Consider the following 27571-nt stretch of genomic DNA (forward strand, 5'->3'; position numbering starts at 1 on the left):
TTTGATAATAAATGTACTTTGAACTTTGAAGAATACTGCTGTAGGACAATATTTGGGGTAATTAGCTTATAGTTTCAAATAGCATAAAAAGGGGCATTCAGCCATCATACCTTTAGTGCATTTTTACACTAGATTCAACTTTCAAATCTGTTAACAACAAGCCCAGAGTATGGAATAATGAAGGAGATTATTAGTTGATAATTGGAAATTCAAACTCCTGGAGGAACTCAGCAGGTCAGGCGGTTTCTTAGGTGACAACGAGAGAGTTGACAGTTGAGACACTGCTTCGGGCCCCTAATCCCTCTGTCTCCTTGGATGCTGAGTTCCTCCAGCAGTTTGTCTTTTGCTCCAAATTCCAGCATCTTCAGCGTCTCGCACTGAGCTGATGTTTCCTTATTAGACCTTTCCAATGAGCATTGCACTTTCCATTAGGAAGTGAAAAGTGGAATATACTTTGTCTGCAATTATGAAGATCTTTTTTCTGGATAAATAAATTGGCCCCAATCCAGAGTTCCAAATTACTAGAAATCCAGATAATATGGCGTCAGATTATTTGTGGAAATTTAAGGAAACAACCCAACCATGTGACTTTAAGCACATGGAGCATCAACCAAGCAGATCCAGGTGAGAATTACATGTGTGCTTTATGTGGATTCAGAGTCATTAGTACTAATGTCATTACTCAGATAGTGCTTGATTTGGAGAGCTATTGGTTAAAAAGTAATCCTTGTTGTTCTAGCAATGTCTGATACTGGGCAGCCCAGACAAGTAGTTTTTAACAGTACTATACTAAATTCCTCTCCCTGCATTTCCCACTCTCACCTTTCCCAGCCATAGCCCAATTGCCCTGCAATCTGAATCAGTGGATTACCAATCACTCTATATAACTTTCCAGTTGAGCCATCATTTCCTAATCCCAACAAGGCACTGATTTTAAACTAGCAGAACCCACCCTCCAACCACTAACAAACCCACTGCAGCAAACTGCCTCCCAATCGTATTCATGCTCTTTCCCTACCACTGCTCCCCGCTCTCCCGATGCTCATGCACACACCCGCCTGATTTCTTGTCCAGGCTATTGTGTTGGGCTATGTGTGATCCAGTGTGTGAAGAGCTTTGTGCCATGACTCTTCCATATGTTTTGCTCACAGCGATGTTTGCACTGGAGGGCTCGTGACAAATGTTCAGCAACTGCATAGGACCTGCTTTTCACCATCACCAAAGCATTTTTAGACAGAAAACAATGCTTTAAGCTTAATGTTATTTTTCTTTAATGTATATGTTAAGATCACATTCCAAAGCTCATCACTGCTAGAAGCATAATTACTGGAGAGCTAAGAGAACATCTTCTCCTTAAGTGCCATATTTACATCGGCTCAACTATGTTGGCGTGTAACTGACTTTACTGTTGCTTGTGTGCGGGAGGGGGAGTGGAGGGGCTTTGAGCCTCTAATGTTTTTACTCATTCTTTGGGGAACTCTTCTGTCTTTGCAGATGTCTGCAAAGAACAAGAATTTCAGTTTGTATATTGTACACATACTCTGATATTAAATGGAACTATTAAAGATTATTCAGACTTAAGCCAAGTCTGAATTATATCAGCTATGTGGCAATTTTTTTTTAAAAAAAAGGAAAAGAGAACCCTTTGAAATATCCAATACAATAACAACATTTGAATGCAGAACGACACAAACACAAGAGAATGATGTCTTTTGATGCCCTTTATTTAAGTATGTTGGTAGCTATGTTATAACCAATCTATACAATAAGAATGTAAAATTTTTTGGCCAAAAGTAAAAATTTCAAAACTTAAAAACTAACAACAGGTACTATTTCATCAAGTGTAATTTAGTGTACTTACAAATATATTTACAAATGTAACAATCAGAAGTTACAGATTCAGTTTGTTAAATGTTGTCAAATGTGTTGTTTATAATTTATGTAACAGAAGAATTTCAGAGTATAGTCTCTGAGCCTGGAATCAATATAGAGGTGCTGAAGCTTTCATATCTTTCTTTGAAATGGCAACTCATTTTTTTTTACAATTATTGTGTACAATTTAAACAATAATTAATTTTTTTCTGGATTATTGCAGTTAATTCCAGATAGAAACCACAACACAAGGGGTGAAAATAATCCTGGAGAGGAATACATTGGTGATGTACCAGAGTCATCATTTATTAAAGGGATCCATATATTTACTCCTGTGTATGTAAAGTATTTTTCAAGTGTGTTGTTTTCCTGACCCTTAAGTATTAAAGGCTATGGAAATAAAAGGAGTTTGCATACTTTACAGATGCATTGTACTTAATGACACATAAGTATAGACTTTAGACTATTTTTGGAGCAAGTGTAGATTAATTTCAACTTATGTAATATTTTCATCTAAATGCTAACTCCCAGGGGCCACTGAATACAAATACCCAGAAATGCTAAGTAATGGCATTGTATACATGGTGCTGCTGTGGTTTATCACCCGGCTCTTTGTAAACGAGTATCAAAAACTCTATTTTTTATGGTTTGTTACCAGTGTAACAGCTGTGTGGAATTCATAGTATATTGTTTAAAAATTCACAGGATTCTTATGGCACAATAATTGCAGCATAAATTAGTCTATTAAAATTAAACCAAATATAAAGAAGATACAAAACTATTAGATGTACTATATAATTAATAACCATATATAAAGCTAGCTACTACAATGAACATGCAATAATGTTCAATAGTTAAGTTGTCAGGTACCCTTGTGGTATAAAAGACAAACAACAGCCAATAATTGTGTATCTTCTATTTATAGTGAGATCAGGTTCAAAACAGATAAGTGATCATAGTCTGTAATTTACATTCCAGTGGACCATACACAAAGTATGCTGCATCTGGCAGCAAGTGAATATCACATTACAGTACCAACTAGCTCATTAAGAGGCAGTATTTTAAGCTACTTTTTCAAGAAATATAGGTTTGATATTTTATTAACAATTAATATAAGTCTCCAATCTATCAAGTGCATTCTTTAATTCAAATCACATCCCCATGAGTGCAAGGCTGTTGTGCTTATCTTTCATTATTTAACCTATTTTTTTTTCCATTTGCTACTTTGAACATGTTTAACAATTATTGCTTTTAACATAACATTATTGTATTGCATACGTTTTCCTGTCCCAGGATCTTGGCAGAACTAAGCTGAGTAGTCAATTCCCTTCACACTAAACTTAGAAGCAGTCTCTTGAGGTTCACTTACACAGAAAGGTAGCAGAAGGTCAGTAAATCTTTGAATCCTATCAGTAAAGAAGCTGGAAGCTCACGTTCTGAATATAGGCAGCAAGCAACGTCCACATCCTTATTATACACAGGCCAAACCCTCACGGATTACACCCATCAGTCAGTGCATATTCAAAAGACTTAGTAATCTATTTTAAGGCACTTCATTCTGAATTCACTATATTCTGCTGCCACATTCAGTATTTCATAAATTACTATTGAAAAATTCTTCTCTTCATCACACCTTGAGCTAGTATGAGTGTAGAACAAATTACCTAGGCACAGTTCAATGCAAATACATCTAGTGAAATTGCATAGATCTACAACAAAGTAGATGATGTAGCATCATATTTCTACTCTTACAACACTGTTGTAATAAAACATGGTTAATCCGATCATTTTGAAGACCAGTCGATTGATTTGCCCTGACAATGTTAATCATCACTCTATCATCATTAATTCCAACAGTAGTGGTGAGGGGCATTTGTCACTATACATGCTGGTAAATAATCGGTCTTATCAAACATTTCTGTACATTACGTTGTCTTACAAATTATATAATGCCAGAATTGTGATTGAGATTAAGGGAATTTATGGTCGGACACACACAATTTATTCGAAGCAAGAGTAAGGCCGTCCACATCAAGCTGATCAGCAGTGAATCAGAAATTATTGCCCACTCATGAAATAAATTGCATGCCTCAGCTTAATTCCATTTTCCCAATGCCCAGCTTGTCTCACAGTCCAGCCCATTCCAGTTCCACCAACTCCCTCACCATGATCAACATAGTTACAGAATGCCCTGAACTGGTCATCATTTTGACAGATATCACCAAACGATCAGCAAGATTATCTGAATAACCTCATTAATAGCATATGCATTATCAAGTAATAATCTGATAAGCAGAAAGCTGTTGCATTGTAGCATGCTGCAGTGCTGAAGGACTCAATGTGTAAATCTACTATCATGGAGGTATCAGTAGAAGACAAAAAGGTAGATTTTCAACCACACTGCACATTTTCTTCTAATAATTACACTCTTGCTGTTTATAAAATAAAATAAATAGCACACCGTTAGCTAGTTTAAGCATCACTTTAGATATATTGAACTACAATCATGTTTTTCAAACAAGTAAAGCTCTTATTTCAAAGTTAATTTAAAAACACATGTCTAAATAAGATTGTGTTTAGATATACAAAATATTCAGACATTTCACTAAAAATCTTGCCTCAACTTCCTTAAGTGTCTATGGCCAATGCACCAAATCCTCCATTAAAAACAGACTGAAGAAATATTATGTATTGAAATACTGAATACCAGATTTTGCAAATTTTGAAATAAAAAATAAAAATCTTAAAGGACTAGCATGAAAACAAATCAAGTATAGGTCATGCAAAAATCAAAAAATGATTGTAAAAATGGATTAAAATATATTATTTAAGTACAAGTTAAGAAACTGAGAAAATATCTGAATTAAAAGATACATTGATTTTCTTTTTCCTACACAAATTTCATTTTATTAGAATAAAATCAACTAATCATCTCCTTAAAGGATGACCCCATCTTCTACTTCCTGAGTGCCTTCGCTGTTTGTCTGGGTCTCTGTGGTCCTGTCTCTTTACATACAGATACATTACCTCTCATCAATATTTCCATTTACTTTGATTCATTTCGTTGACTTAAACTCTTTATCGACTGATAAATAGGCTTACCATCACAACACAAGCATTTATCTTAGGCAAGTAAAAAAGAGAGATCTTTAAGGAAAAGTTCAGATGGAACTTCTAACTGTTTTCTTGCTAACACCCATTTTCACTATCTTCCATGCTCATGCTGCTTCGCCGGCTGCTTGTCTTTGAAGCACCAGGTGACACAGATGATAGAAGAGGATCAGTACCTTCCCCTGGCGAGAGAGTATCATCCATCAGAATATCTTCCAGTTTGGTAGACATTTTTGTGGGAGCATTGTAGGTGCCAGGTCCAACATTATCACTGAAGTTGATGGCTCCATCTGCAGGATCCAGTGTGGTACTGCAGGAAAGATCTACATGGCGCTGTAAGCCATCTCTGTGACACTCATCGATTACTGGCTCTAGCTTAATGCTCCGCCCAGCAAGATCAGAGGAGCAGAGGGCAGAAGCGTTGACAAGTGGAAGTCCATGTGCACGGGCTTGCATTTCAAGTTCCTAAAAATTAAACCCAGAAAACGTTTTGAAAAATAGGTTAATTTCTTTAACAGCGACATTAAAATACCGTGTATTGGATTCATTGACTAAAGAAAAAATGTATGGTATTTTGTTACAGATTCAGTATGCTAGTGTTACTTATCATAGGGCAGTCAGTTCTTATTTATAGTTAAAATTCTGGAAATGGAAATGTGCTAAACTTCCAAAGAGTTTTAATTCTGTATCTTCCAAGTTTGGTGGGTGGAGGGTTGGGGGGAGCCGATACTACAGAGAGAAGGTTACCATGCAAAAATAATAGCATCCTGAATTAAGAGAAGTTGTCACACCAACAGACATTGTTTGGAGGGCAAGAAAAAATGCAAATGAAAGAGAAGTAAACTCAGAAGTAAAACATTAAGTAGATAAAGTTCAGCAGTTTCATATTGAAGTTTCTCAAACTTAAAGCCCAAAATATCCAAACTTTAGAGTTATCACAATTCATTTCCATATTTTAGACACTTCTGTTGCAGCCAGCATATAGTGATTACAGGTATTTCAAATTGTCTGGGGTCTGATAATTCGTTGCTTTGTGGCAATGAGTCGACTGCTATAAGCAGTCGACTGTTTATTCATTTCCATAGATGCTACCTGACCTGCTGAATTCCTCCAATACTTTGTGGGCATTGCAATAGTGAATGGTGCTTTTAACAATCTAGCACTTTCATATTTAATATTAATGTTCCCAGTTTGTTCATCATTTTATTAATTAATTGATTTAAATACTTTAATCTCCTGTGGTCAGATTAGAATTCCTGTCCCTGGATCAATCGGATTACTAGTGCAAGAATGTGCTCACCATTCTACCATTATCAACACCAGAATACAATTCCGAATAGACATGGTGAGCAATGATGTGTTGGTGCAAAGTTTATTAAATTAATCATAGAAAACAAAAGCAGAGAAGAAATATTGCAGAAAGTTTGGTTATGTTTGGAAGAAATGTATTTATTCTCTGGAATGCGTGTTAGTAATGCTTGTTGACAACAAGGCCTGCAATGTTCAAGTCATAGAGCATGAGAAGTTCAGGAACAGGCCCTATGGCCCATCCAGTGCAATCAGAATTATTATTTTGATTAGTCCCACAGACCCACACTTATAGTCCTCCATAACCCTCCCATCCATATATTTAGTCAAATTTCTTTTAAATGTTGATATCAAACCCACCACCACCACCACCAGTTTAGCTGGCAGCCCGTTCTACATTCTTGGCACCCTCTGAGTGAAAAAGATCCCCTTCATGTTCCCCTTAAATATTTCACCTTTCACCCAACCTCAGTGGACAAAGCTTGTTTGCATTTATCTATACCCCTCAAAATTTTGCATACCTCTATCAAATCTCCTGTTAGTCTCCTTTGCTCTAGGGAATAAAGCCTTAACCTTTTCAATCTTTCCCTGTAACCTGGCTCCTCAAGTCCCAGCAACATCCTTGTAAGTTTTCTCTGCACTCTTTCAATCTTATTGATATCTTTCCTGTAGGCAGGTGAACTGCACATCAGAACTCCAAATTCAGCCTCACCAACGAGCGCATAACATACCAACTCCTGTTTCTGAAGGCCAACGTGCCAAAATCTTTCTTTACAATCCTATTTTCCCATGACACTACTTTCAGGGAATTATTGGTCTGTATTCCCAGAACCCTCTGTTCTGCCACACTACTCAGTGCCCTGCTGTTCAGTGTATTCTCCCACTATGTCCTACTTTGGACTGTCCTCCCAAAGTGCAACACTTCATGGTTGTCTCCCATTTTTCCAGCTGCTCCAGATACCGCTGCAAACTTTGACAGCCTTCCTTACTGGCCAGCTAATCTTGGTGTCATCTGCAAATCCAGTTTACGGCATTACATTATCATCCAGATCACTGATTTACAGTAGGTGACAAACAACAATGGACTCAGCACCAATACCTGTGACACACCACTAGCCACAGGACTCTGGTCGGAGAGACCACCATCTGCTGAATTCTCTGGCTTCTCCCGCGAAGCCAATGTCGAATTCAATTTACTACCTCATGCTGAAAGTCAAGTGACTAAACATTCCTGATCAGCCTCCCATGTAGGACCTCATTAAAGGCCTTGCTAAAGTCCGTTTGGACAAAATCAACTTCCTTTCCTTCATCAATTTTTCAGGTTACCTCTTCAAAAAACAACCAAAAGAATAGCTAAACACAAAATGCCATACACAAAGCCATGTTGACTGCCCCCAATTTGGACTGTCCATCCAAATACTTATATACCTGGCCCCTTAGAATATCTTCTGATAATTTACCCACTAGTGACATCAGGCTCACCAGATTATAATGCTGCATCTTATTCTTAGACAACATAACAACATTAGCTATCCTCAAATCTTCCAGTACCTCATTCATGGCTGACATTGTAAATACCTCTACTAGGGTTCTTACAATTTCTGCACTAGGTACCCACAAGGTCCGAGGGGATTCCTTGAAAGGCCCTAAGGGCTTATCCACCCTAATTTGCCTCAAGACAACAAGCCTCCTCTGTAAATTGTACACGGTCCCTGACCTCACTACTGTTTTGCCTCAGTTCTATAGACTCTTGAGTTTATCTCCTGAGCAGATGCAAAAAAAAATTACTATTTTCTCCACCTCTTTCAGCTTCATGCATACATGACCACACCGATCTTCACATTTTTGTCCCTTGTTATCCTTTTGCTTTTGATATATATGTAGAAGCCCTTGGGATTCTCCTTCACCTGGTCTGCTAGAACAACCTCATGTATTCTTTTAGTCTTCCCGATTTCCTTCTGAAGTATTCTCTTGAAGTGGACCTGCTGGATGTAACCATCTGATGCACAAGAGGCATCTTAAAACTTTATCTGAATATTTGTGTGGAAACAGATATCAAACCATAAGGTGCATTTCCATATCCTGACTGAAGTTTTGAACATCTTGGAGTTGCAGGTTATTGGACTGGTTACTAGACAAGGCACCAAAATTGAGAAGACATTTCTGTTCTTAAATTCATTGGCTCTGAGACCAGTAGTGCATTAAATTTAAAATTCTCATCTTATGTCTCAATCTTCCCCCATCCCCACCACTGCAATGTTATCCAGCCAGCTGAGAACTTTGTGCATGTCAAGTTTGACCTCTTGTGTATTCAGGAAATGCTTTTAGCTCACCACTGGCACTTATCAGATATGCAAGTCTGGAAGGTTTGTTAAATTATTTTGCAAAATTAAAAATTGATTTTGCATCTGATCCTAAATCTGGACAATGTTTTATACTGATTACTGAGCAACCAGCAGCCTTCTTTTAGCCTCCTAACTGTTCTCTTGTATTTCTTACACTCCTCATGCACCTTAACTGACTTTTATAAAGCCTCTTCCCCACTGCATCAGGGTCTCGAATCAACCTGAAAAGCCCTGTCTTAAAGCACAAGACCAAGTAAATCTTAGGGCATTAGGGGAAGAAGAAATTGCAGGGGCTTGGCAAATATATTTTCAGAGGAAATCCACAACGGCCAGGTGAGGGGGAGGGGGGGAAGAGGAGCGCAGTAGTGATAGGGGATTCCACATTTATAGGAGCAGGCAGGAGATTCTGTGGATGTGAAAGAGGAACCGTGTGGTACGTTGCCGACCAGGTGCCAGGGTCAGGGACATTTCAGACCGGGTGCACAGCATTCTAACGGGAAATGATGAGCAGCCAGAAGTCATGGTACATATTGGCACCAGCAACATAGGTAGGAAAAGGGATGAGGACAAGAAGACAAAATTTAGGGGTCTAGGTGGGAAGCTGAAGAACAGGACCTTAAGGGTAGTATTCTCCGAATTGGTGTCTGTGCCATGCACCAGTGAAGACCAGAATGGGATGATCTGGCAGATGAATGTGTGACAAATTGGTGCGGGGTGCAGGGTTTCAGGTCTCCTCTGGGGATGATATGACCTGTACAAAAAGGACAGGTTACACCTGAATTTGAGAGGGACGAATATCCTTGTGGGAAGATTTGGTAGAGCTGTTGGGGAGGGTTTGAACTAATGTGAAATAGGGATGAGATCCAGAGTGATAGGATAGAGGATCAGGCAGTTGGTATGTAAATAAATGCAGTGTGTAGAGAGACTGTGAGGAAGGATAGCCAGTTGATAGGAAAAACTTGTAGTCAGTGAAATGGGTTGAAATGTGTTTATTTTAATGCAAGAAGCATCAGGAACAAGGGTGATGAACTTCACGGATCAGTACATGGAACTATGACTTTGTGGCTAATACAGAGACTTGACTGTCACAAGGGCAGGAATGGTTGTTGGATGTTCTGGGGTTTGAATGTTTCAAAAACAACAGGGAGGGAGTTAAAAGAGGTGGGGAAATGGCATTGTTAATCAGAGATAGTATCACAGCTGCAAAAAGGAGGAATTCATGGAGGGATTATCTGCTGAGTCAGTGTGGGTGGAAGTCAGAAGCAGGAAGAGAGCAATCACTCTATTAGGAGCATTCTATAGACTCTTCTCCAACAGAGTTGCTGAGGAACAGATCAGAGCGGTGGGGGGGGGGGGTGCAGATTTTGGAAATCCGTGTTGTCATGGGTAACTTCAACTTCCTTAATATTGATTGGCATCTCCTTAGTGCAAAAGGTTTTGATTGGGTGGGATTTGTTAGGTGTGCTGAGGAAGGATTCCTGATAAATATATTCAAGGTGGAGAGGCCATACTACATGTAGTACTGGGCAATGAACCAGGTCAGATGTCAGATCTCTTGACAGCTAAGTATTTTGGAGACAGTGGTCACAACTTTCTAACCATTATCATTGCTTTGGACAAGGATAGGAACAGACTGTATGGAAAAGTACAAACGTTTGTATTTAAGTGGGGAAGGGAAAATTATGGTGGTATTAGCCAGAAATTTGAAAGCATAAATTGGAACAGATATATTCAGGTAAATGCACAATGGAAATGTGGCACTTTCAAGGGGTTTTGGATAGGCTTAAGAGTCATTGAGAAGTGCAGGACAGAAACAGGCCTTTCGGCCCATCTAGTCCATGCCAAAACTATTTAAACCACCTACTCCAGCCAATTCGGAAAGTGTAGAGGTATGGGATCCTGGGAAGCTGGGCTACGTTGATTCAGAGTTGACTTGCCCTCAGAAGGCAGAGGGTGGTAGATGGAGCATATTCTGCTGTTCCACAGGGATCTGTTCTGGGGTCCCTGCTCTTTGTGATTTTATAAATGATATGAATGAGGAAGTGGAAAGGTGTGTTAGTAAATTTGCAGACAACACAGAGGTTGGTGGTGTTGTGGACAGTGTGTAAGGTTGTCAAGGGTTACAACAGGACATTGACAGGATACAGAGCTGGGCTGAGAGGTGGCAGATGGACTTCAATCCAGAAAAGTGTGAAGTGATTCAGTTTGGAAAGTTGAATTTGAAGGCAAAATATAGGGTTACCAGCAGTACTGTTAGCAGTGTGGTGGAACAGAGGGGCCCACATCCATAGATCCCTCAAAAGTTGACATGTTTGACGAAAAGGCATATGGTGTTTTGGCCTTCATTAGTCAGGGGACTGAGTTAAAAAGCAGTAATGTAATGTTGTAGCTCTATATAAAAAAAATCCTGGTTAGATTACATCTGGAATATTGAGTTCACTTCTAATTGCCTCATTAGAGGAACGATGTGAAAGCTTTAGACAGGGTGCAGAGGAGACATACCAGAAAGCTGCCTGCATTATAAAGCATATCTTAAGAGGATAGATTGAGTGAGCTATGGTTTTTCTCTTTAGTGCAGAGAATGAGAGGTGACTTGATAGAGGTGTACATGATATTAGGCATATATCAAGTGGATAGCCAGATACGTTCACCCAGGGCAGAAGTGGCTAATATGTGAAGGAAATAATTGTTAGGTGTTTGAAGGAAAGTACAGTGGGGGGATATCAGAGGTAAGTTTTTTATACTAATAGTGTGGTTGCCGGGATGGTGGTAGGAGCAGATACATTAGGATCATTTGAGAAACTCTTAGTAAGCACATGAATGATAGAAAAATGGAGGACAATGTAGGAGGGAAGGGTTAGATTGATCTTAGAGTAGGTTAAAAGGTCAGCACGACATCATGGGTCAAAGGGCCTGTCCTGTTCTGTAGTTTTCTGTGTTCTAACTCTACAGGGCATTGGTGAAACTACACTTTGATTACTGTGCAAAGTACTAGTTATGAAGCAATAGGAAGGATACCAATAAGCTAGAAAGGTGCAGAACAGATTCACAAGGATGTTACAGGAACCAGATGGCTTGAGATATAAGGAGAAACCAGAAATGCAGAAGCTTTATCCCCCCGAAAGAGCAGGAGGCTGAGTGATGACCTTAAGGATATATATAAGATCATGAGGGGCACAGTTATATTCATGGTAGGAGAATCTATAAATAGAAGGTATAGATTTAAGGTGAGAACAGAAAGATTCAAAGGGGACCTGAAGGACAACTTTTTCGTACGACATTGCAGATATGTGGAACGAGCTGCCAGAGGAAGTGGTAGAGGCAGATCCACAGTAATTACAATGTTTAAAAGAAAACTGGACGGACACATGGATGGAAAAAGTTAGAGGGATAAGGGTCAAACACAGGCAACTGTGACTAGTTCTAGTAGTAGACAACATGGTCAGCATGGTTGAGTTGGGCAGATGGGCCGGTTTCTGTGCTCTATGACCAGGGAAGAAAACGTGGGAAGGAATAAACATTCTAAAAGTTATCTCAGCTAACCTGTATTCTCAGTAGTAAGTGTCGATTGGCATGTTCCAATTTCTTCTGCCGCGATTCAAAGTCTTTTGCTCTGTGCTGTTCTTTCTGAAGCCTTCTGATGTAATCCACAGATGCCTTTAGAATAGTTCCTTTGTTCCAGCGCATATCTCTGTTAAAATGATCAAAAGATGTTTGACAGAATTTGCCTGAGGTAAATTTGGTGTAGAACAAAATTTAGCATCATTAAGTTGTGGTAGATTTTACTAACTGTAAACAACACAGCTGTTGGAAAAGAAAACATAGCAAAAATGCTCATTTCAAACTTAGGTGCAATTACAATTGGGAAAGGAAAAAAATGAAATGCCTGGTTTACCATGTCAATATGTAGTAACTGACAATAAATTAGTTTTTATACCTATGCTTTTGTTGTATTTTCTTTGTTCTCATTGCACAAGACTGAAATGATCTCAAAGAACGCTATTATATGTTGTTTATTTTCCAACATTTTTAGAAAAATATTGACTAAGACTACTTCATCAATGCGGACATGCTTCCAAATTATCAACTTCACAACTGTTAATCTATAGTATTTAATGATATATAAAGTCAGTCTCCCTGTATTGCTACTTTGGTTTTTGATCAGACCCAGTGTGTAACTATTTGAACCTAACCTAGCAACCACAAATAAATTTTTATATCTGCAGCAAGCAAGCGTTTTCTGATCCTCTAACAATAGATTCTCTAACAATGATCGAAGTTTATTTATGACACAGGCGAAAGTCAGTTTTAGTAAGTCTGCCATGTAAACAACCTTGCTGAAGGATCTTAGTCCAAAACATTGAGAGTTTATTCCTTTCCATAGATGCGGCCTGATCTACTAAGTTCCTCCAGTATTTTGTATGTGTTGTCTATCTACCTGTGATGGTTCATAAAGTTCACAACAAATGGATGTTCCCATGGAGGAGAATTCAGTAGCATTCTCAGTGTTATATATCATGCTCTGTCAGGCATCAAATAAAATTTCAAGTGTTTTCCAGAAAAACTCTTCATAATTCAATTAGCTGAATGTCAGTTTGAATTATTCAAAGTCTGGCAAGATTCACATTTCCACTTTAACTATTACATTTCAGTAAAATGGGAGGCTGCATGAGGCATGAGGCCAGTTTACAGAACCTGCCATGCTGTTGAACAACAGACCCCACTGCTTTCAATGGGTATGTTGCTGCTATCACAGACGACACAGAAATGACATGGTCAAAATAAAACACTCGATTAAGGTATGCAGAAATGTACCTTTAATATTCAAAACAAGCAACAGTTATAAGGCAAAATGGTCAATGATTTATTAAGAATAACGTGAAAAATTTAATTGGAGTGGTACTTACGGATCATTAGACTTTGGAATTAATGTACCCAGTTCCTTTATGCGATCATTAATATTGAATCTCCTCCTCCTTTCAACTTGAAGAGTAAAAAGTAAAGCTTAGTGTCAAAGACAAAAAAAAAATTGCGTTCCTATACACTGAGGTCAACAATAGAAAAACACTGGGATATGAAACAACAACAGGTTTGTGCCTTTTGGGTTATCACAAAGAAACAGCAAAGAGATAACAAGCCTCTCCACCAATGAGTTGAACGAAGACTTTATTCTTTTTTAGGTGCAATACGCTTATGACTACTTTGAAATTCAGCAGTAACGTGTAATGATATTGAAAACTTACTCAAGTTATGATTGTCCTTCTTCTGCCTTTCTTTCGCAAGTGCTCTGGCTTCAGCTTCTGTAAACAAAACAGTAAGTTAACGATGGAACCAGTGGTCTTTCAAATACCAACCATTTCCTTTTTTTCAATTCTAACGAAGTTTGATTCACACCGGCAAAGTAAGTCTGCACTACATGATAAAATGTACAATTTTTAAAACTTAACCGACGATACCACTTGTGTTTACAATGTTACCAACAATTCTTCCTGATCATACACAAACAATAATTGTTGTTGAAGTGGTCAATGATTGAAATAAATTCTGTGCATCAAAACTTGCCTGGTAATAGAGCACTATGCATTTTCATAGAGGGACTTTTAAAATGGAGTTCCATGCCTGCAACCATTGATTCTGTGAATTATATATAGAAAACAATTTATACTACAAGTAACATTTTGTTATTTGAATAATATAGGGCTATTTTAGCAATCTATACCGAATGAAGCAGTGAGGTGGGACACTTTGGTAAAATAACTGGATAGTATTGCTACCAATTCCCTAATGCGATTTATAATTACTTTTTAATCACTTTTCTACATATAAATTGCAGTGTTGTGACAATGCTCACAACATTGAATACTTATAATTTAATGTCTATTTTAGTGTAATAATGAATTGTACAATTATTTTGTCATTGAGGAAAATGCTGTAAGTAAAGGAGCGAAGGAAACATCACTGTTTCAGAAACCATAATAGTTCCCTGGGCCATTGCTTCATTTCTAAAGTGATAATAGTCTTAAAGGTATATGGTGAATGCAAAACTTGTAAACATTCTGATAGATTCTTAATAACAAAGCACCTTCATGATCTGTATGTTTTCGATAACTTTGCTTAGTCACGCGCACAAGGGGATGTTCTAAGTTACTCATGTTCTCCACTGTTTATTTAAAAGATCAGCAAATTTCTTCAAGATCTCACTAGGTAGCTGCAGCTTACAAGTAGAATTCAGATGCAGCCCTAATAACACTCAGATTGGAGGATTGTGACGAGTGGTGTCCCACAAGGATCTCCTCTGGGGCCTCTACTTTTCGTGATTTTTATTAACGACCTGGATGTGGGGGTAGAAGGGTGGGTTGGCAAGTTTGCAGACGACACAAAGGTTGGTGGTGTTGTAGGTAGTGTACAGGATTGTCGAAGATTGCAGAGAGACATTGATAGGATGCAGAAGTGGGCTGAGAAGTGGCAGATGGAGTTCAACCCAGAGAAGTGTGAGGTGGTACACTTTGGAAGGACAAACTCTAAGGCAGAGTACAAAGTAAATGGCAGGATACTTGGTAGAGTGGAGGAGCAGAGGGATCTGAGGGTACATGTCCACAGATCCCTGAAAGTTGCCTCACAGGTAGATAGGGTAGTTAAGAAAGCTTATGGGGTGTTAGCTTTCATAAGTCAAGGGATAGAGTTTAAGAGTCACGATGTAATGATGCAGCTCTATAAAACTCTGGTTAGGCCACACTTGGAGTACTGTGTCCAGTTCTGGTCGCCTCACTATAGGAAGGATGTGGAAGCACTGGAAAGGGTACAGAGGAGATTTACCAGGATGCTGCCTGGTTTAGAGAGTATGCATTATGATCAGAGATTAACGGAGCTAGAGCTTTACTCTTTGGAGAGAAGGAGGATGAGAGGAGACATGATAGAGGTGTACAAGATAATAAGAGGAATAGATAGAGTGGATAGCCAGCACCTCTTCCCCAGGGCACCACTGCTCAATACAAGAGGACATGGCTTTAAGGTAAGGGGTGGAAAGTTCAAGGGGGATATTAGAAGAAGGTTTTTTTTTACTCAGAGAGTGGTTGGTGCGTGGAATGCACTGCCTGAGTCAATGGTGGAGGCAGATACACTAGTGAAATTTAAGAGACTACTAGACAGGTATATGGAGGAACTTAAGGTGGGGGGGTTATACGGGAGGCAGGGTTTGAGGGTCAGCACAACATTGTGGGCCGAAGGGCCTGTACTGTGCTGTACTATTCTATCTTCTATTTTCTAAGATCTTTGACCTCTGCATGTGCTGAGGAAAGCAGACCTGCATAAAATTCTCCCCATCCCACCCTTTGCTTACGGTCCAGCACATTAGAATATGCACATAATAAACATTAAGTTAATACAAAATGCTGTGAAAGAAATAGTTTGATGGGTTTCAGTTTGAAATCAGATCATATTTAGAGCAAACGATAATGTTGTTCTACATTGATATATCATTGCTGACTTGTGGTGTACCAAACAACAATAACACTTGTCTTAAACAGTAAGCAATTCAGCAATATGTTAGGTGAGATTTATTATCCTAAATTCTGTGGCAAAACCTAATTGTATAAATTATGGAGCAGGCATTTCACTTTATTAACAGATTATAACTAATTTCATCCATTATATATTATTTAGCTCACATAATTTGTTAACAAAGCGTCTGAGTTAAAACAGATAAACTCCATTCATGGCAAGTATGAAATTTCCCAGTTGTAACTATCAAAATCATTTAATGGCCTTGATAAAGTAAACACATGAATAAGATGTGGCTATGTAAAGTATGACATTTCACTGGTAGGACAAAAGGCTTCACCATTATGTATTTCGCTATCTAGCTACTTTGTGCTTGCCATAAAAATAAACTACAGGCCATGGCAGGAAAGCTCTATGCATTATTGGAATTATTGATTTGTAGTTTGCAATCCATGTTCTGTAATAATTGTGTACAAGTAATCCTACTGACTGCTCCCATCCAGATGCCTACGGATAAAAATAGATTCTTTTCCACATCTTTTATTTGAACTAAAATGAAACAGAAAAAAAGTTGCTAATTAGCAATATTTAATATTCATCATGTTCTTGTGATTTCGGGAACATCTGTTCCCAGTCTGTGCTCAGCTATCTTCAGCATATGACTCAACTAACCACAATTCAGGTCAATTTTAAATTGTCCCACCCATATGTGCATTTAGGACGGCTTTAGTAACTAACCTCTACCTATGTCGTTTCCATCCCACAGCATGCAAATTAAACTTGTCCTTCTGAACAGTTATGAAGGATGCCTGCTGGAAGATGTTAAGTTCATTTTCTGCATATTGTTCAATTTGGTGATGCCTTTAGGGGTGACTAGAATTTTAACCCTTATGATTAAGATTACCTGAAGTAAAATTAATCAGTGTTAATTAGTCAAAATGTTTTAAGCAAAGCCAACACTATGAAAATCAATGTCACTGGTTTTGTATGGAAATACCATAAGGCTTAAATTTGATTACATTTATCAACAATAAAACAGGTTATTAATAGAATACAATACTGGACAGACACATTCATTACCCACAAACTGCAGAAATACAGTACATTTTCTGACAAAATATATTCCACAATAATATTTATTTTGTTAATATATAGGGCAATGCAGAATTGAGTATCTAAATACTGGGTGTTGGAGAAATGCTGGTATTTTCTTGTAAGAATTTCATTAGTTTCTTTCATAGGGTGAGCAACTTTTGGAATATTCACATAAATGTGGAAGTCCCAAAATTGTGCCCAGTGTCTTACTAACATTCTTCAGGCTACTCTCTAAGCTTCAGCCCCATGAAGAAGTCGAGCCAAAAAGCCCAAATGTAAATGAGCATCAAAGGCACCAGGTGGGTCTTTTGCCAGGAGTGCTTCCTCATTGATTCCAATAAAGGATAGAGCCACGAGTGTCTTTAGTAATTATTTGTTAATTTGGATGTTGCAAGTGTTATGTAGTCTTAAAATTTCCTTTTTACAGGACAGGGAAAGATGTAGTGACAAAAGGTGCATCAAAAATGTTGAATTCCTTAATGGAAATCCAAGCTCAAGGATGTTTCTTTTTTAGGCACAATGTGCATTAATCATCCTTGTCAATGTTTTGCAATTCTGTTTTGGAAGATTCAGTGGTTTGGAAATACTACTTGATAAAAACAACCGGATTAAAGTTATTATGCAATGTTGCACTTTCAATTTTAAACAGTGACAAACGCTGACGAAGTCCAACAATGATAATAATTTATTATGTTAAAGTTTGCTATGAATATAGAAAAGAATACCTTAAATCTTCAAAACTAAATAAAGTGCCACTGTGTTTAGAGCAAATGGCAAAAAGCTTGGTAAATGGGTTTTGTGGAATGTCTAAAGTAAGATAAAATACTCTAAAAGAGTATCTCAGTGCTTAAGGTGAAACTGCTAATGTTTGAATTATTAAACTTAAATAGATGGAAAGGGCTGAAACAAGTAGCCTAGAGACTTTATTTGAGGATGCTGTGAACTCGGGGGTGTGGAAATATACTCTCAACTATTATTTGACTACTACATAACCAGATAACAGAAGTGAAAACACAGCAAAAGTCTGTAGTTGTGTTATAAGGGGGAAAAGGGGTTCCATTAAAGAGGTGGGCTATGAATGAACTGTATAATTGAGGTGAACTCCATTTTAACCAGGTGAGGCCTCAAATTCCAGCATAAAGAATCATAAAAGACTTCAAAGGAGGCAAATTTCAGGGCAGGGTGAATAAATACTACGAGTAATATTTCTAAGAACAAGTGAAAGAGTAGGCTTAAAGTCAGAAATCATGCTTCCTGTACCACAGGCAAAGGAAAAATTAAAGTGTAAAGTTACTAGACTTGGAGTGAGAAATGTGAAATACGTCCGTAATCTAAAAGGCAGTTTGGAATTGCAACCCAAATAAGCATTCTTTGTACAAACAAGGAATAAAATTGAGTAACTCCAGCTGCAAGTTCAACTTGGAGGATGTGATTTGGCAGCCGTCAGTCTTGCACAACCTCTGCTATTGTGCTTGAATCAGGTTACATGGCTAAAGACTAAATGGTGCAGGTGAAGGAATCACTCCAGTGATCAAGCATATAATCACTTAAATCATGAACAGATATAATGAGAACGTATTGGCCAGTGGTAAGTGGTAGCATTTTCATGGTAGAATGAAGAAGCAGAAAATTATGTAAGATGTAATTGATCTATATTGGTACCTTTGAGATGGTAGAAATAAATCCAGAGATTAGACAAGCGATTAATAAAAGTAGAATAGTTTTATTGGGAGGGGTTTTATTTTTTCTGTAATATAATATGTCATGCCTGAAAGGTAGAGTATTCAGAATAATTTTGTACATTGGTTGTCCTTTAACGACCTTATAAAATTTATGTAAAAGTCTAATGGTGTGAGAATATTTATCACTGAGAGAGCACAATATAACACAATTTAAAGCTGTGTTTGTAAAGAGAAATGGAAAGTACTCAAGGTTTTCAATTTGAGCAGGACTAACTCCGTACAATGGGAGATCAAACTGAACAAACTGGGAAAATTGGTGGGTGACATTCAAAAAAGTTTGAAATGCACAGTTTACACTGCCCACTAATTCTATCATAAAAAGTACAAATGGAAATTGAAACAAAAAGGCTAAAACTAGCACAGATTGTGGTGACAGGTGGAGATAAAAAATATATCAAAATGTGACAAAATAATAGCAAAAAGGGAATATCTAAAGAGGCTAGAAGCCGGCATCAAAACCAACAGCTTCTTTCCATGGAGGATGGTAAAGGGCAAAGTGGATCCCTAAAATTGATAATGACAGTTCTGTAATTAAAAATAAGGAAATGCCAACAGATTGACAGATCTCTCTACTTACAACCAATGCAAAATTACTACAATTACAGTTGCAAATATTGGCACATAAGGCTGACAGATTCCCAGGTCCAGGTAGTTTCCTTCCACCAATTTTGAAGAAAGTAGGCTGCAGATAACCTAAATATAGTTTTCAGAAGTTCTCTCAATTCAGAAACCATTCCTTTGGTGTAAAATATTGCATATTAATCTGCCATTTAACATTACTGTATGAGGGGAATTTGGAATTATACAATAGGTGAATGGATATCTTTTGCTGAGAATTTCCTGCAATCTGTAACTGAGGACAGAGTGAAAGTACATCTTTAATTTTCAGTTGATAATAGAGGCTGTGTGGCTTTGTAAACTGTGAAATGGAAAGAATATTTTGAAGACAGGAGTTATCTTTGGATGTTACTTATATGCAATCAGTGAAAGCATCTGATGTTTTGATGGTACTGGTTTGAGAATATAGTTAGGGAATTTGATATAATATTAAATGAGCTCAGGTTACTAAATGTTAATATTATTAATTTGGAATTTTTTTTGCAGACCCATTTAACCATTTGCCTATGTGTTTAATAAGATGTAAAGTGTTCTTTGAATTTTCTTCTTCAATATCTAGATTTTGTTCAATTAAAATAACAGTTAAGTATTACCTAAAGTGCATTTTCTTGAATCTGGGAACAGTTTTGTCAGTAAAATGCCTCCATATTTTAAAATATTTTCATTGTTAATCATTGTAATCTGGAGAGAAATATCAATGTTATTGATTTAATCTCATTTACATATATATATTCTAAACACACTAATCCTTTTAGCCACAAGCAGTAGACAATTAAATCAATTAGGTATGTTGTCTTTAGTGAAAAATTGGGCTGCATTGTACCTGTAAGTTCCCTTTTGATGTTTGGCAGATTTGCTGGACAGGAGTTGCTGATGGTAACAGCAGGAGCTGCCATTCCTGGATTGCTGTAGACATCTAACATGTTACCAGGTACAGGTAACTGAAATGCAAAAGAATGACAAGTGTTAGTCACCATTATTTGTACTCATTTTTACATGAGGGACACTTGGCAAGTTAAGTTCAGCATGGATTTATTAGGAAAATATCATGTCCATTAACTTCATTTAACTTTTCTTAATAAGGGCAATGGATGTTGCATAAAAAGAACATTTTAAGTGCAAGGCAGAAATGTGATGAATTACTGTCCAATTACACTCAAGAAACTCAACTTTTTAAGATAAAGCAGGTTTGTTGATTGGTACATCATGTACTGGTTCAAAGTTCCACTCCCCTCATCATGAGGGTACTTGGACCTCTGTGTTTGAGATGGTCCATGGCAAAGATTTTCAACATTAGGTCCCAAACTCTCACCAAGAAGGGCAAGGACAGCAGGCATCTGGGAGCACCAAATGTTTCAAGTTTCCCTTCCAGTCACCCAGCAGAGCAACTTGTCACCAATCCTTCATCGTCACTGGATAAAAAATGCAACAACTCCAAAGCACATTATGGGAGCTATTTTAATACAAAGACTGTAAAAAGCACCTCATTTCCACCTGTTAATGGATAACCAGAGATACGTATTTACAGTACATGTATTGATTTCCACATTCTAGTAAAGAATATTAAAAATACTTAGAAATGTAAACACCATGGTTTTAAAGAAAGAGTTACAGCCTAAATTTAAAATTATACAAGGAGCAGGGAGCAGAGAGTCTTTTTCATCATGAGAGAAATGGATGATAATGTTCAAGAATGAGGAATGCAGGTTTGAAAACAAAAAAGAAAACATTTTCTTTTTTGACCTATATTAATGACTTTAGCTGAGAGATAAGATAGCGTTTTAAAGAGTGCAGATCACTCAGCTCAGAAATGTAATACACTGTGAAGTACAGCAGAGATTTAGCAGACCACACCAAAGGTATGTGAAAAGTTCTGAAGGAAGACAAAAGACACAGAAACTCTCTTCCTTAAAACAAAGAAGCACAGCTTCTCAAGTTCAGCAGTAGGAACTTCAGCTCCTACCATAAAGGTCCTCCTTGTGAAACCAGCTCACATTATATGCAGCTAATTTTGACATACAGGCAATTCTTTATGCATAATGCTACTTTCAAAATATTTCTTCATTATAAACTGGACTAACGAAAAACTGAGTGGACTTAACCAAGCTCAAATATAATTTATGAAGCTTTCAAATTTACAAATTTCTCTTTCAAATAATTACTAATTACCTTTACTAATAACCTTTTACGACACTCAAAAGCAAAATTATGTTTATATGGTTCCTTATTTTTGCACATTTTCTGTGGATGTTGCACAAACATTTTGGACAGAGCATCACCATACAAACAGAGATGAATGAACAAGTAACTTATTTCAAACTATTAATGTTTATTGCATTTGAAAGTGAACAAGTGAATAAATTCTGCAAAAGGACTAGAAATGACAATTTGAAATAAATGACCATCACTAATGAAGTTGCATTACTTAATTCACATTGAGTATCAAAGCTTAACACCATCAAATGCTTCTGTGGTATCACAAAAGGGGAATAAGTATAATCTTCAGATACAGGGAATTGACAATTCCTAAACTTTAAACAATCACTTAAAGAGCATATCTTTTCAAGCACACTAATGTTGAAATAACTTCAGTCATCAGTATTCTTAATTTCTTTTCAGGCTATTTGTTCAAGCACTATTTTGGTTTGTTCCAAAGTTATTATGAGAAAAGCTGGATTGTAGCTTTAGTATTCAGTGGCTGTGATATTCCTTTAGATCTTTGTGTAACATAGCTGTAATGAATAAGACTTATATAAGAAATATTGAGTAAGAGCTCCAACAAAACAAAAATCTTAGATTAATTAATTTGACAGATGCATTTAAATCACAAACACAATGTTCTGATAGCACTGCCATTTTATTTGCTTTTTAATTTATACAATTTAATTCCATTTTGTCTTAGCAAAAGGAGCAGTGGTATGGCATGAGAGATGGTAGGTACTAAATGGAAAAAGCTATGGAAAAGGGATAAGTGGGGAAAAAAATCAGAATCAAATTTGAGGTGAAGAATTACCGTATTAGCCATTTGAATTCCTGGGTCCATCAGTCCAAGGATATCATCATTGTAACTTGACTCCAAGCTAATAATGTCATCAATGACATCGTCCATCTGTGACAACCAGCAGAAGAAAAAAAACATAAGAAACTGAAGCATAAGGCCTCATATGCCTTTAGCTAATGTGGATTAAGTTTGACAGCTGCTGACAACTGGCTTGCCTTTTTCATGACATGAAGGTGACTGAGCAAGTTCCTACAAATCATAATGCCAGCACAGCATCCAACAGTGCTAACTTCACTGTTCATAAGCTAGGTGCTTTAGCAGGAGTCACTTTCATGAGTGGCTAGTACCAGCTTAGAGGGGGCTTCTTAAATAGAAGATGGATTGTAATTGGCATACATTTAACAACTGAAACTGACCTGCAAAGCTGTGCAAAGCACCACAGGCTGGGAAAGGGCCGGCTTTATATTTTCAGATGCTAGACTGAATGCTTTGCTGAATAAAAAAAAAGATATGCCCCTTATGTACAAGGGACAAGAAGGTCCTTGAGATACTCAAGGCAGTGACAGCAGAAACTCATGTAGGCCAGCTCCAAGAAATAAGCTAAGAGGACATGGACACAGTTCAGCAAGAATTTCATTAATCTCAAGAGTGTATAAATACATTTGCTAACACCATTTCTTGTTAAGTTCCAAATACTTTGCACACTCCACCAGATCCTTATCATTCACTTTATGTACTCCAAAACACACAAGATACCGGTACAAACTTCAGATCTACATCCAGCAGCTTGTGCATGCTGACAATTGTTCAGCTAAGGTAACCAGACTGCTCAAACACAACTTTCGACATTGTGGATATGTAATTTACTCTCTCAAGAAATGAGCTGACAGCAACTACATAGAGGGAACAGACATGTTCAGATATCCTACGATTAGATGATGCTAATCCCCAGGGAATTTCAATCAGTGCAATGTTACATTGCTGAGTTCAGAGTCAACAACAAATTGAAAGGAATAAGAAAGGTGTGATTTTCACATCCAACCTTCCCTTCAATTCACATACCTTACTGATTTACTAGCTACAGACAGTGCACTGTTGACAAGCTACTCTCTCCACCCCACAGCACAACCTGAGCCTCGTGCCTTTTTTGCCAGTTCAGATACCAAAGAACTCCAACCTGGCTAAGCAATCAAGGAAGTGAGAGAAGACGGTGATAATGGGAACCAATTTTTAATTTTATTCTGTACTTGCACTCAGCAGCTCAGGAAGTGAGAATACACATAATGTGGAATATAGCAATGAGGCAGAATTTGTAGATACTGTAGAGAGCTAATGGGCATAAATGGCTTATAGCCAGAGCAGAAGGAAGGATAATAACGATGGTTGCTCATCTGAAGGTTGCACACAAATTCTCTTGCAAACAATTCAATTTTTCTAAATATTCAGTTTATAGTTAGAGTTCATCAGTTTGTTTTATGCCTGATTTCTAATTGAGGAGATGGTGGTGTATGCCTTGAACCAGTCATACATGGGAAGACATCCCCACACCATTTTTGAGTAGGGAGTTCCATGATACTAATTCAGTTACAGTGTTGGGAAGGTGATACACTTCCCAGTTAGGACGGTATGTTGATTTGGGAGAGAACTTTTAGCTGTGGATGTTCCTCCTACACTTTCTGCCCTGTTCATTCGTGGTGGTAGAGGTGGTGGCTTTGGAAGATGCTGTTGGATTAGTTCAGATGAGAAACTGACATGCATTTACAGGTAGTATACATTCAGCTATGATGCCTAATGCTGAATGAGGTAGATGTTCAGCATGTTAAATGAAATGGCAATTAACTGGGTTGATTTACTCAGGACAGTACCAAGCTTTGGGTATTGTCAGAGAAACGTTTATCCCAGGTACACATTCCATCACATTCCTTCTCAGAACCAGAATCAGGTTTATTATCACATACAAATGCAATGCAATTTGTTGTTTTGAGGCAAAAGTACATTGCAATATATAAAACTCTAACTATGTTACATTAAGAAATATATATATATATAAATAAATGTAAAAAGGCAGCAAAATAGTGAGATACTCAGCAGGTTAGGCAGCATCTATAGAAAGGACCGAAATACTTCATCAGAACATTAGAAAATCCAGCATCTGCAGCATCTCTTGTGTTTAAAATAGTGAGGAAAAGTTCATGGCCCATTCAGAAATCTGATGGCAGAGGGGAAGAAGCTGTTCCTAATCTATGCCTTACTGAAAGCAGAATGGCTTTGGGCAATCAGAAGCCACTCATCACAGGCTACTTGGTCATTGACATATTTACTATTTCGTGGCTGTTTCTCATTGAAATACCCATACAGATTTCCGGCCAATGATGATCCCTAAGACTGTGAGAGGAGAGCACATTGATGATTTTGTATTATAAAACACTTGGTCATTCAAGCCTGCCAGGAAGCATATGTTTGATATCAAAGTGCATGGTACAGTCCATCAGCAGTCTTGCACAAGACTTCAAGTAGAGCTTGTAATTCGCAGCACCATGTATTATAGCTTGAAAGTGGTGTTTTACCCAATTTGGTAACCTGTAAAACTCAAGCACAATTCAGGCACAGATCAGAGAGGGCACAGGTTTATCCTCAATGAAGCCGCTGCCAGTTGCACTTTAGTAAATCTAATACCTATCTTGGAACAAAAATTTCTGGGCTGCTGTCAATGTATCCAGACACACAGGAGCAATAATCTGAGATGTTTAAATAGTGCTGGTGACTGTTCCTTTCTGCTGCTCCAAAGTTGCAGCATGGACATTAAATTAATGTTAGACAATTATTAAAGTTATAATCTTCCAAATCTGTATATTTTTGGCGGGCAGTCAGGACATGATAAAGTCATGTACTGTAGCAAGTGCTACACGTAGATGCCATTTTGGTACACAAAACTCAGTCATAGTACCTAAACAATAGGCAGTGCATATCCAAGTTTTGGCCCAAGGATTTTTTTTACATTTTGAAAAACACCTTTTATCTATTCGTGGCAATATTATTTTTCAAGATGAATCATTTATAGCTTGGGTGAGATCACACAAAACCTTCTTCTTGTCTTAGAACTTGTTAAAATTATCACCATCACAGCCATCTGTTTTATCAGTGTTCTTTTCATGAGCAGAGGACTGTCAATCTAAATTTAACATTAGTTATCTGTCGTAATCATTGCTGCTTAACATTTTCAACAAAATGCTAGATTTCTCAGTGATGGCAAAATGAGTTTCAAACATCATGCTGTTGATTTACCTAAGTTTCAATTCCCCAACCAGTGACAACCTTTAATTTCTCAAACCAGTATACCTGAGTATCATCTTTCTCCATCAATGGGTGTGTTTTGCAGACTTTGTTTCTGAATCCATTAATTCACTGTCCTTGTGTTTTCTCTTGAACTTACAAAGCTCTTGTCTATTTGCCTTGCGTAACGTCTGGCAATATGCCCTCAGCATCCTCCACTTGATTTGCAGAATCAGAATCAGGTTTAAATTTATTGATTTGCAGCAGAAGTACAGCGCAAGACAAAAAAAAAATCACTGAACCAAATAGTGCAAAAATGAATAACGAGGTAATGTTTATGGACCATTCAGAAATCTGAATGCAGACAGGAGGAAGTTTTTCCTAAAACATTGAATGGGTGCTTTCTGGCTCCTGTTCCTGATAGTAGTAATGTAAGCATCCTGTACAATGAGCATCTTTAATGATGGATGCCACCCTCTTGAGGCACCACCCTTTGGAGATATGCACAATGGCAGGGAAAGTGTTGCCTGTCATGGAGATGGCTGAGTCCACAACCCTCTGTAGCTTCTTGTGCTCATGTGCATTTGAAATTCCAGGTGAGGCAACCAGTCAGAATGCTCTCCACTATAGGAATTTGCAAGAACCTTTGGTGACATACCCAAATCTCCTCAAACTCCTTATGAAGTATATCTCCTGGGGTGCCTTCTTAATGATTGCATCACTGAGTTGGGCCCTGGAGAAATCCTCTGAGATATTGATGCCCAGGAACTTGAAGCTGCTCACAATCTCTACCAGTACACTGCAATGAGGATTTCCTCTTCCTTGAATCCCCAATCAATTCCTTGGTCTTGCTGACGTTGAGTGAATCTACTTTGAATTTCTGCACCATCCAGTTGCCATCCGAGATTCTCCCAACAACTGTTGTGTCATCGGTGAATATATAGATAGTGCTTTTGTTGCGCCTAGCCATACAGTCGTAAGTGCAGAGGGAGTAAAGCAGTGGGTCATGCATCCTTCCTGTGTTGATTATCAGCAAGGAGGGGATATTTTTACCAATTCATTCTGACTGTGATCTCCTGGTAAGGAAGTCGAAGATCCAGTTGCAGAGGAAAGTACAGAGGCCCAGGTTTGGAAGTTTGGTGCTTGGTATTGAAGGGGTAGTGGTATATGATTTGCTATTGTCCAGGTGTTTCAAAGCTCAGTGGAGAGTCAGTGAGATTGCTATTCTCCCTAAGACAAAGCTATAGTTTCCCTTTATACTTCTATCGACACTAAACACTGGCTCCTTTAATGTCACCTCAATGCTAAACTCATAATTCTCCTTCTCTTTCAAATCATTCATTCCAGTACTGAAACTACGGTCTCTGATAAAGTATCAGCTTCACTTTCTATGTTTTCTCTGAAAATATCCATTTATCTATGAATGGCAAGTCTCACTTTATAGATATTGTGAAAAACTACATCATTACACAGCTTTAGGTGGCTAGCATTTCCACTAGGTATCAGAAGCCACCAGAGTTAATGTTGTCATCAACTCCTAATATTACCTTCTCTCACCACAGTTACTACCTTATCAGCTAAATAGTTCCAGCATTTTATTTCAGATGTTCAGTGGCTGCAGGGTTTTGTATCTAATAACTCTATTATTATTTTTTCCACACCTCTACTCCCCTTTATCTCCCTCTATTTATATTTCCTCTAAACAG

At 37.7% G+C, this 27571-nt stretch overlaps 1 protein-coding gene across 12 annotated transcripts in view; it reads right to left on the reverse strand.

Moving 5' to 3' along the window:
* Positions 1-1713: 1713 nt before the first annotated feature.
* Positions 1714-27571, reverse strand: part of LOC134356788 (microphthalmia-associated transcription factor-like) — a 267666-nt gene continuing 241808 nt past the window's right edge. For 9 of the 12 annotated variants that reach the window (XM_063067920.1, XM_063067921.1, XM_063067923.1 and 6 more), the window contains 7 exons: positions 22605-22700; positions 20415-20532; positions 14199-14270; positions 13880-13936; positions 13544-13619; positions 12180-12327; positions 1714-5448 (listed from right to left, as the gene is read on the reverse strand). In XM_063067920.1, coding sequence (XP_062923990.1) covers positions 5062-5448; positions 12180-12327; positions 13544-13619; positions 13880-13936; positions 14199-14270; positions 20415-20532; positions 22605-22700 — 954 coding nt within the window. In that variant the 3' untranslated portion in view covers positions 1714-5061. The remainder of the gene's footprint in view (positions 5449-12179; positions 12328-13543; positions 13620-13879; positions 13937-14198; positions 14271-20414; positions 20533-22604; positions 22701-27571) is intronic. The other 3 variants (XM_063067922.1, XM_063067931.1, XM_063067924.1) reach the window with 2 other exon arrangements.

Source organism: Mobula hypostoma, chromosome 15 (genome assembly GCF_963921235.1).
Source record: "Mobula hypostoma chromosome 15, sMobHyp1.1, whole genome shotgun sequence".
NCBI classification, from domain to species: domain Eukaryota; kingdom Metazoa; phylum Chordata; class Chondrichthyes; order Myliobatiformes; family Myliobatidae; genus Mobula; species Mobula hypostoma.